This window comes from Punica granatum, chromosome 2, assembly GCF_007655135.1.
Source record: "Punica granatum isolate Tunisia-2019 chromosome 2, ASM765513v2, whole genome shotgun sequence".
Taxonomy (NCBI): domain Eukaryota; kingdom Viridiplantae; phylum Streptophyta; class Magnoliopsida; order Myrtales; family Lythraceae; genus Punica; species Punica granatum.
The window spans coordinates 25,799,900-25,812,534 of NC_045128.1; the positions used below are offsets into that span (position 1 = coordinate 25,799,900).

General features: G+C 37.7%; 2 protein-coding genes across 5 annotated transcripts; both read right to left on the reverse strand.

Annotated features, from left to right (window-relative positions):
* Window positions 1-615: 615 nt before the first annotated feature.
* On the reverse strand, window positions 616-5,470 carry LOC116196397 (protein TRIGALACTOSYLDIACYLGLYCEROL 2, chloroplastic). Of its 4 annotated transcripts, none has more exons than XR_004154812.1 (7): window positions 5,236-5,468; window positions 3,834-4,565; window positions 3,406-3,735; window positions 2,158-2,273; window positions 1,690-1,780; window positions 1,276-1,566; window positions 616-1,014 (listed from the first exon to the last, which is right to left on the reverse strand). XR_004154812.1 is itself a non-coding variant. In XM_031526088.1 (6 exons), exons 2-6 carry the CDS (start codon window positions 4,350-4,352, stop codon window positions 1,474-1,476), a joined length of 1,149 nt encoding a protein of 382 aa, XP_031381948.1. In that variant the 5' UTR covers window positions 4,353-4,565; window positions 5,236-5,468; the 3' UTR covers window positions 1,073-1,473. The 4 variants fall into 4 exon arrangements, 1 of the variants encoding a protein (XP_031381948.1); XR_004154813.1 differs by having other exon boundaries at window positions 616-1,021; XR_004154814.1 differs by lacking the exon at window positions 616-1,014 and having other exon boundaries at window positions 1,073-1,566; window positions 2,158-2,284; window positions 5,236-5,470.
* A 1,965-nt stretch (window positions 5,471-7,435) lies between these two features.
* On the reverse strand, window positions 7,436-9,599 carry LOC116198169 (60S ribosomal protein L38-like). Its single transcript, XM_031528519.1, has 3 exons — window positions 9,442-9,599; window positions 8,257-8,440; window positions 7,436-7,952 (listed from the first exon to the last, which is right to left on the reverse strand). The coding sequence occupies exons 1-3, from the start codon at window positions 9,442-9,444 to the stop codon at window positions 7,930-7,932; spliced, it is 210 nt and encodes a 69-aa protein (XP_031384379.1). The 5' UTR covers window positions 9,445-9,599; the 3' UTR covers window positions 7,436-7,929.
* Window positions 9,600-12,635: the final 3,036 nt, after the last annotated feature.

A 12,635-nucleotide genomic window follows, 5' to 3' on the forward strand; every position in this document is an offset into this window, starting at 1 on the left:
AAGAAAATTAATTAAGTTTGATATTTTTCGAAATTGTATTTAATTTTTTCATAAAATTTGTTGTTATTTAAAAAAGCTTTTAATGATTTGAACACAATAACTATCATAATTTCATTGATTTAATCTCTTATCAATATTGAGTTCACATTTATCACGGGGTGCTTCATTTCCATTTAACATATGAGAACTATAATATATTAATGGAGATGTGGACTTTACCGCACCAAAATCGTTACAATAGATCCGGTGGGAGTTTATACTTTAGAATTCATATCGTACACACAAAGTTATCAAAGTCAAGTTCTCAGGTAAAAACGGTGGATGTGGAATAGATATATATAATTGAATTGTAGAATGGTAGGATTTTCATGAAAAATAAAGTGCTTCGGAAATATTTTCATAGACGTATATATAATTAACGGTACTTTTCCCTATTTCAAAACTGCCTTTAATTTTCATAATTACTATGACCTCTTACTATTCATACAATGTGAAGTCCGCAGTAAATAAGAAAAGCACGATTCGATATTCAAAGCAAATGCCCAATTTTACCTATAGATTAAAATATTTTAGAAAGACTAATTTGTCCTCCAAATCCCTCAAAACCCCATTCCATCAAGGACAAAAAAAGAATTTTTATTAAAATATCTCATCATTTTAAATTTTTATCCAAACAGGGGCGAATTATTTTATCCCGCCCCTCTCCACCCAAATTTTATTTTTTCCTATCCAAATAATTAACATGTTATCCTTTCGTACCACTCCCGTCCCTTCTCCGCCCCACTTATCCTTTTCATCCCATCCCCAGCCCTCCATCCCTTTGTATCCAAACAAGCTATATGAGCATGGGTGTCCTAAGTCAATTCTGTAGAGTTAGGCTGAGCCACCGATCATTCTCCATAAATTCAGACTATTCGAAGATCGCGACACTCAGCTAGCAGCCAAAAAGACATGCTACCGACTCTCAACAAGACCGGCAACCAGATAAAACATCTCCTCCGTTCGACATGACGCCTTCAACCTCGCACAACGAGACAGTTAATATTAGCACGTAGGTGGCAGAACCACAATCAAAAGTGCACAGCCCAATGACATTTAATTTGCTTGAGACTACGAAAATTTTGCAAAACTTGCCGTATTTAAGCTTTTAAGACAATAAATGTAACCACACTTCGTCAATTGCTAGACACTAATTGGATTTCACATACTAGAGTTGGCAAAGACTAAAATGTGAATATTGCCACTCCGGACAGAAATGCAGGGTAGCCTCTTTACCTTCATGCCTGGACCACTGAATCATATCCCTCAAAAGAATCATCTTCCCCTCATACATTGAGGAGCATAAGAGCTCCTTCTGTCATCTAATCAGCAGCAATCGGACTAAATCTATTTGAGTCCTCCTTGCCGATCATCTTCACAGCAAACTCCTTACTTTTGGCTTTCACGAAACAGAGGAAGGTGTCTGTATTTTCTCTACAATAGCCTGCTGAGGGATTTGATGAGTAATTTCAGATTCTTTCTTGTTGCCTCGTCGCCCGTGAAACCCAAGATATCCGAGCTTATGTTCTGCAATCATGGTAAAGAGATGAGCATTACTGAGGTGATAGTATATAGAAAACCAATGATTAGAATGAAGAGAACTTCAAAAGGGATCGAGCAGGTGGATGAAGTGTCAAGGTTGCAACTCACTTCGATGTTCTTCAGCGTGAAAATGAGAGTGTAGATGGACTTCCGAACAATCTCGGTATTCTCCGGAGTCATGATCGAAGAGTTCACCCTTCTGGGAGGGGAAAAAAATTGCAATCTCGATTAATTTTAAACTCTCTGACCAGCTGCAAAGGAAAAGCTTTTGCAGAGAGAGGGAGAGACAGTGTGACTCAACGCAACTCCAATGCTATCCCGTACAAATGCAAGGATCCTCTTAAAATAGTTATTGAGATGCTTCTAACGGTCCATTTTGTACACAAAATAGGATTTGACATGTAATTTTTTTACTAACATGAATATTATGAGGTGATGATAAAGTCTTTGAGAGTCTCTATTTTAGATTTATTCCATGTGAGGTAACAGAATAGTTGTAATTCAATTTAGTCGCTTGCAGTGTCACAAAGGAAATATCAGAATCAAAATACTACGAGAAGCAGCAGAGCAAGTCACCTGAGGTCATCAGATGCTTGCGTGAGGCTTCTAGTCAAACTCTCAACTTCCTTGAGCAAACCATTTTCTCTAACCTCAGCCAGCAAAGGCTGCACATCTTCAGCCATGGCTTCCATCTGTGAAATCGCTAGATCAAGGCCAGCACTTGCTTGTGAGCATCCAGTATAAATTTCATCCAGTGACTGATCATAGGAGAGCACAGAAGATACAAGCTTTTACAAGCAAGAGCTGCTGCGCAGCTAATTCATTTAAATGGACAAGTAAACATCTGATGGAGAAACTTTATCATTCTCTACAATTTCATCTAGCCCATATTAAGCAGATAAAGGTGTGTTTAGTGAATGATATATTGATGAAACATAGAAGATAAAAGCCCAATATGTATGCTCCATACATTCAACTAAAAATAAAAATAACACTAGTATGAGAATCTGTTTATAGTTGAGATTGAATTTAACAAAATCAAAGTTAATACAAAAGAATCATCAAACATGTACAGAACTAACTGAGTTGGACAATTAAAATTACTGCCTTATACACTTTTAACATGAGAAGGTTATATATCCATTGAAAGGCAGCTAAATAATGAGTTTCAGTGAAGTCATTACAATATAAAATCAACTACATAAAGCATGCTGTAACGAGATAAGTGTGCGCATGATGCTATTCAGATGATGCGTGAAAAATCAAATTCTCCAGTTAAAGTGACCTGCCACATAAATAAGTACTCTTTTTTTGCCTATGACATCCAAAGAAAATGAATGAAGAGTTGGGGAGCAGCACATTGTTCAGGACTATATAAGTACCATCTTTGGCAACTCAAATCCTAAACAGCAGTGTTTGCCTTCCCCCTGACTCCACAAGATTAACTTCTATAGGGTGTGTTATCTAACTTTTAGGTCAACATCAGGTCCTCTTAAATTCCTAGTCAGTCAGCATCCAGCCCTTCAACCTCACATGCCAAAGACCATATGCTGCACAAATTATTACATTCACAATATTTAGAAGCTAAAAATTCAATATCACGTTTACCTTGTTTGTGCAAGTTCAGTAGACTAGAATTTTTAAATATTCTGTCATTCATCACTATTAATCTTACAAGCTGCATGTCCACCCAAGTTAGAATTCCTCTAAACAATCGTCCCCGACTATCAGCTTCATACCCAGAGAATATGCATATTTCAACTGAAAATTGAGGAAAGAAAAAGCATCTTCAATTTCACAAAACAAAATAATAGTGCATCCCACCTTTGCTAGTAGTGGCTTTGCCTCTTCAATAACTGCAGAAACTCGTTCAGCCAGAGAATAAGTTTTCGCAATTCCAATTTCCTCAACTTCACGTCCAAGCCGAGTGAATATCCCCACCAAGGCATCCAAGCTAACTCCCTGATGTCCTTTTATCTTCTGCCTGTCACAAACGATGAGACCTTCTTTATCACACTCTGGGTCAAGAGGACTCACAGATGGTGTGGGAATTGGATCTCGAGGAGTAATGTCGATCAGAGTCTCCATGAGAAGACCAGACTGGTTAACCTCCACCTGAGAATTTCGTGGTATGATTATCTTATCATCTTCTACCTACAATCAGCAAGAGATAGCTCAGCAAATACTCACAATACAAGGAAAGAAACACTAGGTTAATAGAGATTATAAACAGAGGCAAGGTGTTGACAAACCTCAACCACAGCTTCGATTTTTCTTAAGGAAGAATTAACGCGGATTACATTTCCAACCGTGACACCTCTAATTCTAACAGGTGTCCCAGTGCAGATACCACAAGCTTGAGAAAACTCAAAGACAGCTAAATATTTCCTAAACTTGGAGCGCATTTGAAACCCTCTCAACCAAGCTAAGCTAAGGGCCAAAAGGACAGCACCCGACACAAGAAACAGGCCGACTCCTCCTTCCCATATGCTCCTCCGACCAAATCCAAAGTCACTAAGTGGGCGCAATGTTTGCCTCCAGAGATTCCTTGGAACGTCCAGAACAACAGCAATCGGACTCTTCTTTTCTGAAGAAGCAGGGCTTTGGCCATGTCCAGCCTCCGAGGATGTAGCTTTTATCGAAGGATACTTTTTTCGGGGTTTTGGGGGAAGGCAAGGTAGAAGACCAGAAGAATTACATGGAAGACTGGTCAACGATGAAGAAAATACAACAGAGCTGGCAGAGACCTGTAATGTTGATTTTCCAACCATCTTACACTGGAATTGTGCTATTCAGAGGGTTGGACAAACAAATCGATATACTGACAAATTTTAACAATCTCAGCTTCGGGACAAACGCTATATAACCAAAGATACGAATCCTTAACAACTTGTGTTTGCGAAAAATCTGCAAAAACCGATTATAAGCTATCTTTCAGACAATTCTTCAGTGGCAGAAACTTCTGTCGCCATTATTCATGAGAACTGCACAAAAAAGGCCCAACAATTAATACGAAAGGAGAGACTATATTCGTTTCTTGAAAAATGCATCAAATAATTCATTGAGATAAGGAGCTCAATTTGACCAAAATCACCAGACGTACATTTTCCATGATTCCTAGTACAGATAGTCCCCGGAAAGGGAATACTTGAACCAATTTATAACATGACTCCCAGCAAGTGAAAATGAAATAGCCATGACTGTTATGGTCATCTAAGAATCGAAACTGTTCCCCTTTCTTGATAAAATATATCTCGTACATCACGAATCTTAGTTGGACACCAAGAAAACAATGAATACTAGGTGGGATTAAATTCTACGGATCATACAACCAAAGAATCCACGGTATAAAAAACAGTACGGATGTTCTGAAGGCTGCTACGAAGAACCAACAAAAGCTCCATAGAGCAAGGCGAAGACTAGTATAACAAAGTCAAACTGAAAAGGCTCTAACATCAATGCCTATTCCATATTCTAACGTCTTTGAAGTTGAAAATCTCAATTATATTTCTTACCATCCAAATCAAACGATGGATTGTTTCTCTATGAAAGCATCAACAGCTCCATTTCCAATTACAAGTAATACGGAATTTGAAATCAGCCGGTGGTCTGGAAGTAAGACAAGAGAAGCGTAGAGAGCGAAGGGGCGATTACACAGTAATAACGCAGCTGGGCATCGAATTCCTCGGAGCTCCGAGACCACAATAGTAAGCGCAGAGAAAACCCTCATTTGACAGTGAGCTGAGCTTGGGAAACCCTATTGAGCTCAGATGGCCCGCGGAGAAGGAGATGATGCCGCCATCCTCCACACAAAGACGCACTCTCTCTCTCTCTCTCTCTCTCTCTCTCTCTCTCTGTCGGTCTCTTCGCTGGGCTCTTCCTTCGCACTACTCTACCGTATTTCCTCGGCACCCAAACTTTGACGAATTGTTATTTGATTGTTGCTCCCTGAATTCTTAGAAATTAGTATATTACCCCGAAAGTATATAAATAATGATGGAAGTATTCTCTCTCAAAATGATGAAAATGAACTTACATAACTTCGAGAGGTTAATACAGGTGATTGAATACGTCCCACTCTTCGCTGCATAGTAAAAGAGTTTGCGCGATCGATTCCATCCTTGCTGTAAAAATCCCTCGGTAGCTACTCCTTACATGTATCATCAATCATTTACGACAAGCGCTCGGTCCAGTGAAACGCTTGGAGGTCCATTAGACCTAAAAATAAAAACATGAGTCATCCAAAAAAACAAAAACTTATGGGAGTATAATGTTTATTGAAAATTCAATTTAAGAATAATCAAAATGAGTAAGAGCGAAAAATTATGTTCTATAAGAAAGGAAATTTTGGAAGATACTAGTAAGGAGGATGTCTGACAGCTAGCATGTCTGCCTTATCAGGGACCATAAATGGTGATAAGTGCCCTCATTAGCTTATATATTACCCTCGTGACCCCATTTGACCAATTAGGCCTACTAAGTCTCGTGGCGTAGATATCCGCCTTGAATATGGCTTAACTCTAACCTCCAGTCTAAAGTGAGTAGGTATTGAGTTTGTCTTTATTTTTTTTTTAATGATAGGAAGTTGTCAGACCTTTCAGTATAGGAAAGTTGTCTAAGCCATTATCGTCATTTCATTTACACAGAGCAAAAGATTAAAGGGAACTATGATGAGGGTGTGGCGGTCCAAACGCATCAAACTTTAGGGATTAATACTTTGATTTTCAAATTTTGAGAAGGAACAATTTAAATACCCAAAGTTTAGGGAGTAAAAGTTTATGATTTCTCGTTTCATTGTTTGATAACGAAGTTAAGTTGATTTAGAAGATGAAGGCAAAAGTTATTAAAAAAAGTATATAAGAGAATTTAAAGAAAAATAAAAAAGTAATGATTATATTGTTAAATTGAAAAAAAAAATATTGAAATTAAAAAAATATATTAAATAATTGAAAAAATTTGTATTAAAAATTAATTGTAATAATAAATAAGAAAAGGTCTGAGAGAGAATTTAAAGAAAAAAATAAAAAAGGAATAATAGTATTATTGAATTGACTTAAAAGTAAAATAAATTTAAAATTGATTTTATAAATAGACATATATCTTGTATTGTTCCTTTTTTCTTAGAAATTTCTTTCCTTTTACATCACATGCGTCCACTGACGAAGTGGGAGCAGCACGAGTTTTGCATTTTTCTTTATTAGTATTATTATTTTTCTTTTTTGGGCTCCGGGCCTCTGAATTTTGCTCTGTTTAATTAAAGGCAATAGATTAGGTACCTATATATATATATATATATATATATATATAAAGGCAATAGTTTTCGCATTATAGGCATCTATTGAAATTTTTACTAATTTCATAATAAAAAAAAAAAACAAAAAAAAAACACAGCAATCGGTCCAGTGCAGATGATACATCTCGAACGGGAATAAGAGGTTCAAATTGGATTGTATACTCGACTATGAGATTTTTAGATCCGTTGGTAAGTTTCACTTGTAATCCATCAGGAAAAAAATATATATAATGTTTTTCCATTTACTTCAAGAAAAAGTTCTGCTGGGGACTAAACTTTTTAATTTTTTTTTTATGAATTACTGGGGATTTTCATAAAAATATTTTCAGACATGCCCATGTTTTTGTCCTATTATGTTAAACGTGGTATCTAATTTCCCTCGTCGGACTTATTTGTTCTCTTGTAACGCAGAAATCAAAGTCTATGCTGCTTTTGACTTCAGTAAGTGATTCCAGTTTTCGATTCGTTCCTATAAATGAAACTGCTAAAACTTCCTCCTCGAATTTTCTGAGAAACGAAGATAAATATCATCTTTCTATCAGAAAATATATTTCAGTCATCTAACCACAAAAACACTTCCTAAAATTTTGGTACAGCCAACATCGGCTTCATATCAGAGAACAACTTGCCCGTGGACGGCTGATTTGTCCCAACGGTCCGGAGGAGCGAAGAGGATCTTTCTTCGATTCCATATTACAGACCTGGCACCTCGTGAAGGCCACATCTAATCAAAACTTTTTCTATTCAATTACATGGAGCGCTAACAGGAATATGGGTCACTCCTTTCACAGATTGTCCGGCATCTCCTTGCATAGAGAATTGGAACTGTGTGATTAATGTGACACATAAAAACCCGCAGCTAGTACAGTTTTTCCAGGTGCACCAAGAGCTCCAGTTCAAACTCAAACAAAAATATGACTGTGACGCCTTACAAGAAAAAGTTTAAAAGGAAACTGCAATTCCAAAATTCCGAAAGCTTTCACACTGTTCCATTCAACTACTTCGTAAGACATTAACAAACTCGTAATTGGCATTCACCTCAGCTCTCTTCTTCTTCAGAGATCTTGCACGCTTAAACCTGCACGAGATTAATCCAATGGGTCAATACAGCAATACAAAGCAAAAAGAAAGCTCACAAAATTCACTTAAAAACTATGTACACACGCAAACAAGTCTGGATGACTCTGCAAGCACAAGACTCAACTGTTCCCAGTTCTGTCGAAGCTTTTTTCTCACTAGGGTTGTTCGATTCAAAAAGCTGAATGCAGGATTTCTGACTTTTCTCATACCACAGACTACTTCCAATCTTGATTGCTGAAGAATACAAGTATCTATGGGAATACTGGTGATTGAGATACTGAGTTTGTAGGATAATTACTAACCTGGAGGAAGTGACTGTTTCAACTTGTCGGCCTTCTCTAGGTCGAAGACACAGTGTGTGTACAGGTACTTGGAACACCGCAGCTTAAACTTGACCCCATCTTTGTAATTCTTGATCTTCACAGTGCGTGCATCTTTCCTCCGGGCGGTGAGAAGGAAATCCTTGATCTCGTGAATTTGCTTCGGCTGCAAGGTCAATAGAATAACTTCATAGATTTGAAATGTGCATTGATCAACATAAAGCCTCAGTGGAAGCAGAAACATATTTCTCTCGAAAAAAATAATTTTTCCACTATCTTACAATCATCCACTTTCAGCCTAAACCCATCTAGAATTACCTAAAATTAGCAGAATCAAATCGGGATCAATATAAGTACCATGATCCGGTTTTCGGATCAGCAACTGACGGAGTTCAATGCCACTTTCTCCAGCATTCAACACATAAGAAAATAGAATCCAACGATGAACAAAATCATTCCAACTAAACTGTGACTCATCCAACAAATTGATAACAAGCTAGAAGTCATTATTTCTCATTTAAGTATGTTCCATCAACTTTATGTTCCGTCAACTTTACTCGACTCATTTCACTTCAATCCAATTCGTGTACATTCCAAACAGGTACCTCATTTACATATACATATATATATATTCAATTGAATCAACGCAAACTTAGAGTATTTGCATCACAGTAAATGTAAAGCATAAATGAACAAATAAAGGGATGCACTAATAATTATCGAAAAGAAAAAGAGATGCACTAAGCACTCTAATTTGGAGCATTTTCTTTTATCTTTGCAAATGCATCATCTCCTGCCACTCCAAACTCGCCCTTCGCCAGTGAAAGGAAATCGAACCACTTCCCATAAGAGACTCGATCAAGAACTTTTGAAACCTAATTACAGCAAAGACTCGATCTTTCTGTTCCCACCAGATTGTTCTTCAATCTGCTCAACTTACTTTCGCCCTTTCTCAAACATTAGGTTTCGAGATAATTGCCACATTTGCCAATACTGGAATCAATCCGAAACCCATAAAATCGAACTAAAGAACACAAAATCAGTCAAATCAACGTATCTACACACACACACACACATATAAGCACGAAATCGGTCAAATTTCCAGCAACTTTTGAGCAGAAATCGAGGGATAGGCAGAAAACAGGAGCACAGAGGAAAAAAGGATACCATTTTTTATGCGATGAATTTGACGAAGAAACTCTCTAATTGGCGGAAGATACCGAAGCTCTGTAATCGTTGAAGCTCCCGCTGGCTACTGGATTAGCAAAGTTCAGGTGCCACCAGTACATGGAAGAAACCCTAGAAAGAAAATTTAATGCATCTTCTCGTTTCTGCCCTCCGACAATTACCAAAATTACATACAAGGACAGCTCATTGAGCTAACGGTGGGCCGTGGGCTTTCCTTTTGCTTTTGGGCCAAGATCTCTAAAGAAAAGATTGAGCCCGTTAGGTTTAAGAAGATTGAACGCTCTCTTTCTTCCTTTTTTTTTTCGGGTACAAATTTCACTAATTATTATCAAACAATTTTTCATATCAATTTATATAAATGATAAATGATAGCCTTTTAGGTGACTAGGAATATGAAAAAGTTAGTAAACTTAAATTATTCAATTTTTATGAAGAAACTTTTTAACTTATCGAGATTTTTTTCGGAATTGATTTTAGTATGATCTGATTGGCATCTGATAAAAAAAATATAACTCATCATATAGTAAAATTTTGTACTATGAATCCATTCATAGTATCATACATATATTTTTCAGCCAGAAAAAATATAGTATCATACATATATGGATTGAGAAGAGAGGACTAATAAAAAAAACTTTCATAGATCAACAGCACGGGAGACTACAAAATAAATAATGCTAGCAATTCTCCTTAATAAATTTTTCATGAATATTGCTAATAGAGAAGATTATCCGAAATCTTAGCATATCTTGTATTTTAGGAATGCTTATCATTATAGCTTACCTTATACAGATTGCGTATTTTAGTCATGTATAAATAATTTCCACACATAGAACATTGTATATGACTATATATTGTAATGAAAGTCACATCACATTATGGTATCATAGCCTTATACGGATAACTCCGATTGGCTTGCTTCCGCTCACTCTTCTGTCTCTTCTACCTGTTTCTTCTCTACTTGGTGTTCATAGCTAAAACTACTTCTTCACCCTTATCTCTAGTTATTCAAACTCCCTCAAGTATCCCGACCATTCCTATCAAACTTAATGGCAGAAACTACCTATACTAGAAAGGTATTATGACGGCTCTATTTGCTACCTATGGGTTGTTGGATCATGTTGAAGGTCGGGCCATCACACCAAGCAAAACCATCATTGGAGCTGATGGCGTTATAGCACCTAATCCCAACTAATTAAGGTGGGAATCCAAAGATAATTTTGCATTAACCTGTGTAATGCTGGTAGTCACAGAGAAAATTGGCATGACCATCCTTGCTGCCAAGACATCCCAAGAAGCATGGACATCCCTTACAACTCAGACCGCTGCGCAAAAAGACCTCCTTGACCAATAGTAGCGTGACCCGAAGAAAGGTAATCAGCCAATGGCTAAATTCATCGGAATGATGAAAGAACATGCTCTTTGATATGCCCAAATTGGAAAGCATAAAATGCCAACAGACATAAATCGTTGAATTTACACGGGTCTTGATCCCGATTGGGAGCCAATTGTCCTAGCACAATCAAAACGAATGCTTACCATGAGTACCAATGAGCTTAAATCTCTGCTTGTCGGTCATGAAGAGCGTCGTCTTTACTCTCAAGGACCCCAATCGAACGCCTCTGCTGCTGCAAACACTCATTTGTCTAGTTTGCTCAGCGCTGCAACCGCGGAAGTCTTCTACATGAACGGTCGGAAGGGTGGTAACGATGGAAAGAGAAACTCAGGGAACAACAATGGCGGCAAAGGGAAGAACTCTTGTGGTAAAATAGGAGAAGGGTCTAGAAACTTGGGGAATTCTACTGATTGGGGCCAAGGAACAGGAAGTGTTGGAAACTCTAATTTCAATTTTGGGGCAAGAGGTTTCGAGCAAGGAGGATATATGCAAGGAGTCAGGCAGCAGTATCAATCGAGTCATTACCACTCAGGTCAGACCCGTGACCCGCAACTGAGCCCAGGATTCTTTGGGCCTCCGGGCAACTTTGGGCCCTTCGCTCCTGGTTGGCCCATCCCAGCACATCATATCACCCCGCAGCCCAGTTTTCCTTAGCAATTCTATTTTCCGGTCCAGTTCAATGGTTGTTTGCTAGACTTGCAATAGTCCAAGCCACACCGCTCCATTTTGTCAGTATTCTGGGACACAGACTCATTTGACCCATAGTACTTCTCCGGGACTTCATGATCTTGACTGGTACATGGATTCATGGGCAACACACCATGTCACATTTAACCTATTCAACCTCAATCTTCATGATGATACCTTAAACTCATATCACATCTTCGTGGGTGATAGTAAATCACTTCCGATTCTTGCTTTTGGTTCCTCCACCTTTAAACTCTCCCAGCTTCCTTTACACTTGAATCACATTCTTTATGCTCCCCATATTTCCAAAAATCTTATTTTTATATCTAAATTCACCAAAGGCAATACTTGTTTTTTTTTAGCTTCACCCAGATTGTTTCATTGTGAATGATCGCCATACGCGTTAGAAGCTTATATGTGGCCAAATTAAAGATGGATTATATTGTTTCCACTCGAGAGGCAGGTGCATCGACCGTCCTCAAGCTCATCTCTTCGTGTCCGGGTCTAGTGTCTTATGGCATCAACACCTTGGTTACTCATTTTTTTCCCATTGTTCATCGTGCATAAAGTACTTCATGTTCTCTTAATAATGATCATGTTGGTCATCTATGTTCTGCTTGTCAAGAAGGAAAAAATAATAACTAACTCTTTTCCACCTACTCTTCATAAAAACACCTCTCCTTTTGAGCTTGTTCATACCGACATTTGGGGTCCTACACCAATCACTTCTCATACTGGTCATCATTATTATATTCACTTTCTTGATGATTATAGTAAATACTCCCGGTTTTATGTTCTCAAATCTTGATATGATGTACTTAGTGTTTTTCGAGTATTTTGTCTTCAAATTGAGAATCTCTATGGACATCGAATCAAATATTTTCAATCAGATGGTACAAAAGAGTTTATCTCTGCAAATTTCCAATCTAAACTATAGAATGGTATCTTCCATCGTATCTCATGTCCTCATGTTGCTCAATGCTGACCCAAACACCGTCATGTCATTGACATAGGCTTCACATTACTTTTTCACTCTTCCATTCCATCGAAATTTTGGGATTTTACCTTCGAAATAGTAGTATACCTTATT

Excerpts from the sequence above, each read along its gene's own strand:
- LOC116196397 (XM_031526088.1), bottom strand. The coding sequence starts at position 4,352 with ATGGTTGGAAAATCAACATTACAGGTCTCTGCCAGCTCTGTTGTATTT. Across the intron at positions 2,274-3,405 it reads CAAAGCCACTACTAGCAAAG|ATGGAAGCCATGGCTGAAGA; the intron begins GTGGGATGCACT and ends GCGATTTCACAG. Across the intron at positions 1,567-1,689 it reads TCACGCTGAAGAACATCGAA|AACATAAGCTCGGATATCTT; the intron begins GTGAGTTGCAAC and ends CCATGATTGCAG.
- LOC116198169 (XM_031528519.1), bottom strand. Across the intron at positions 7,953-8,256 it reads GAAACAGTCACTTCCTCCAG|GTTTAAGCGTGCAAGATCTC; the intron begins GTTAGTAATTAT and ends AATCTCGTGCAG.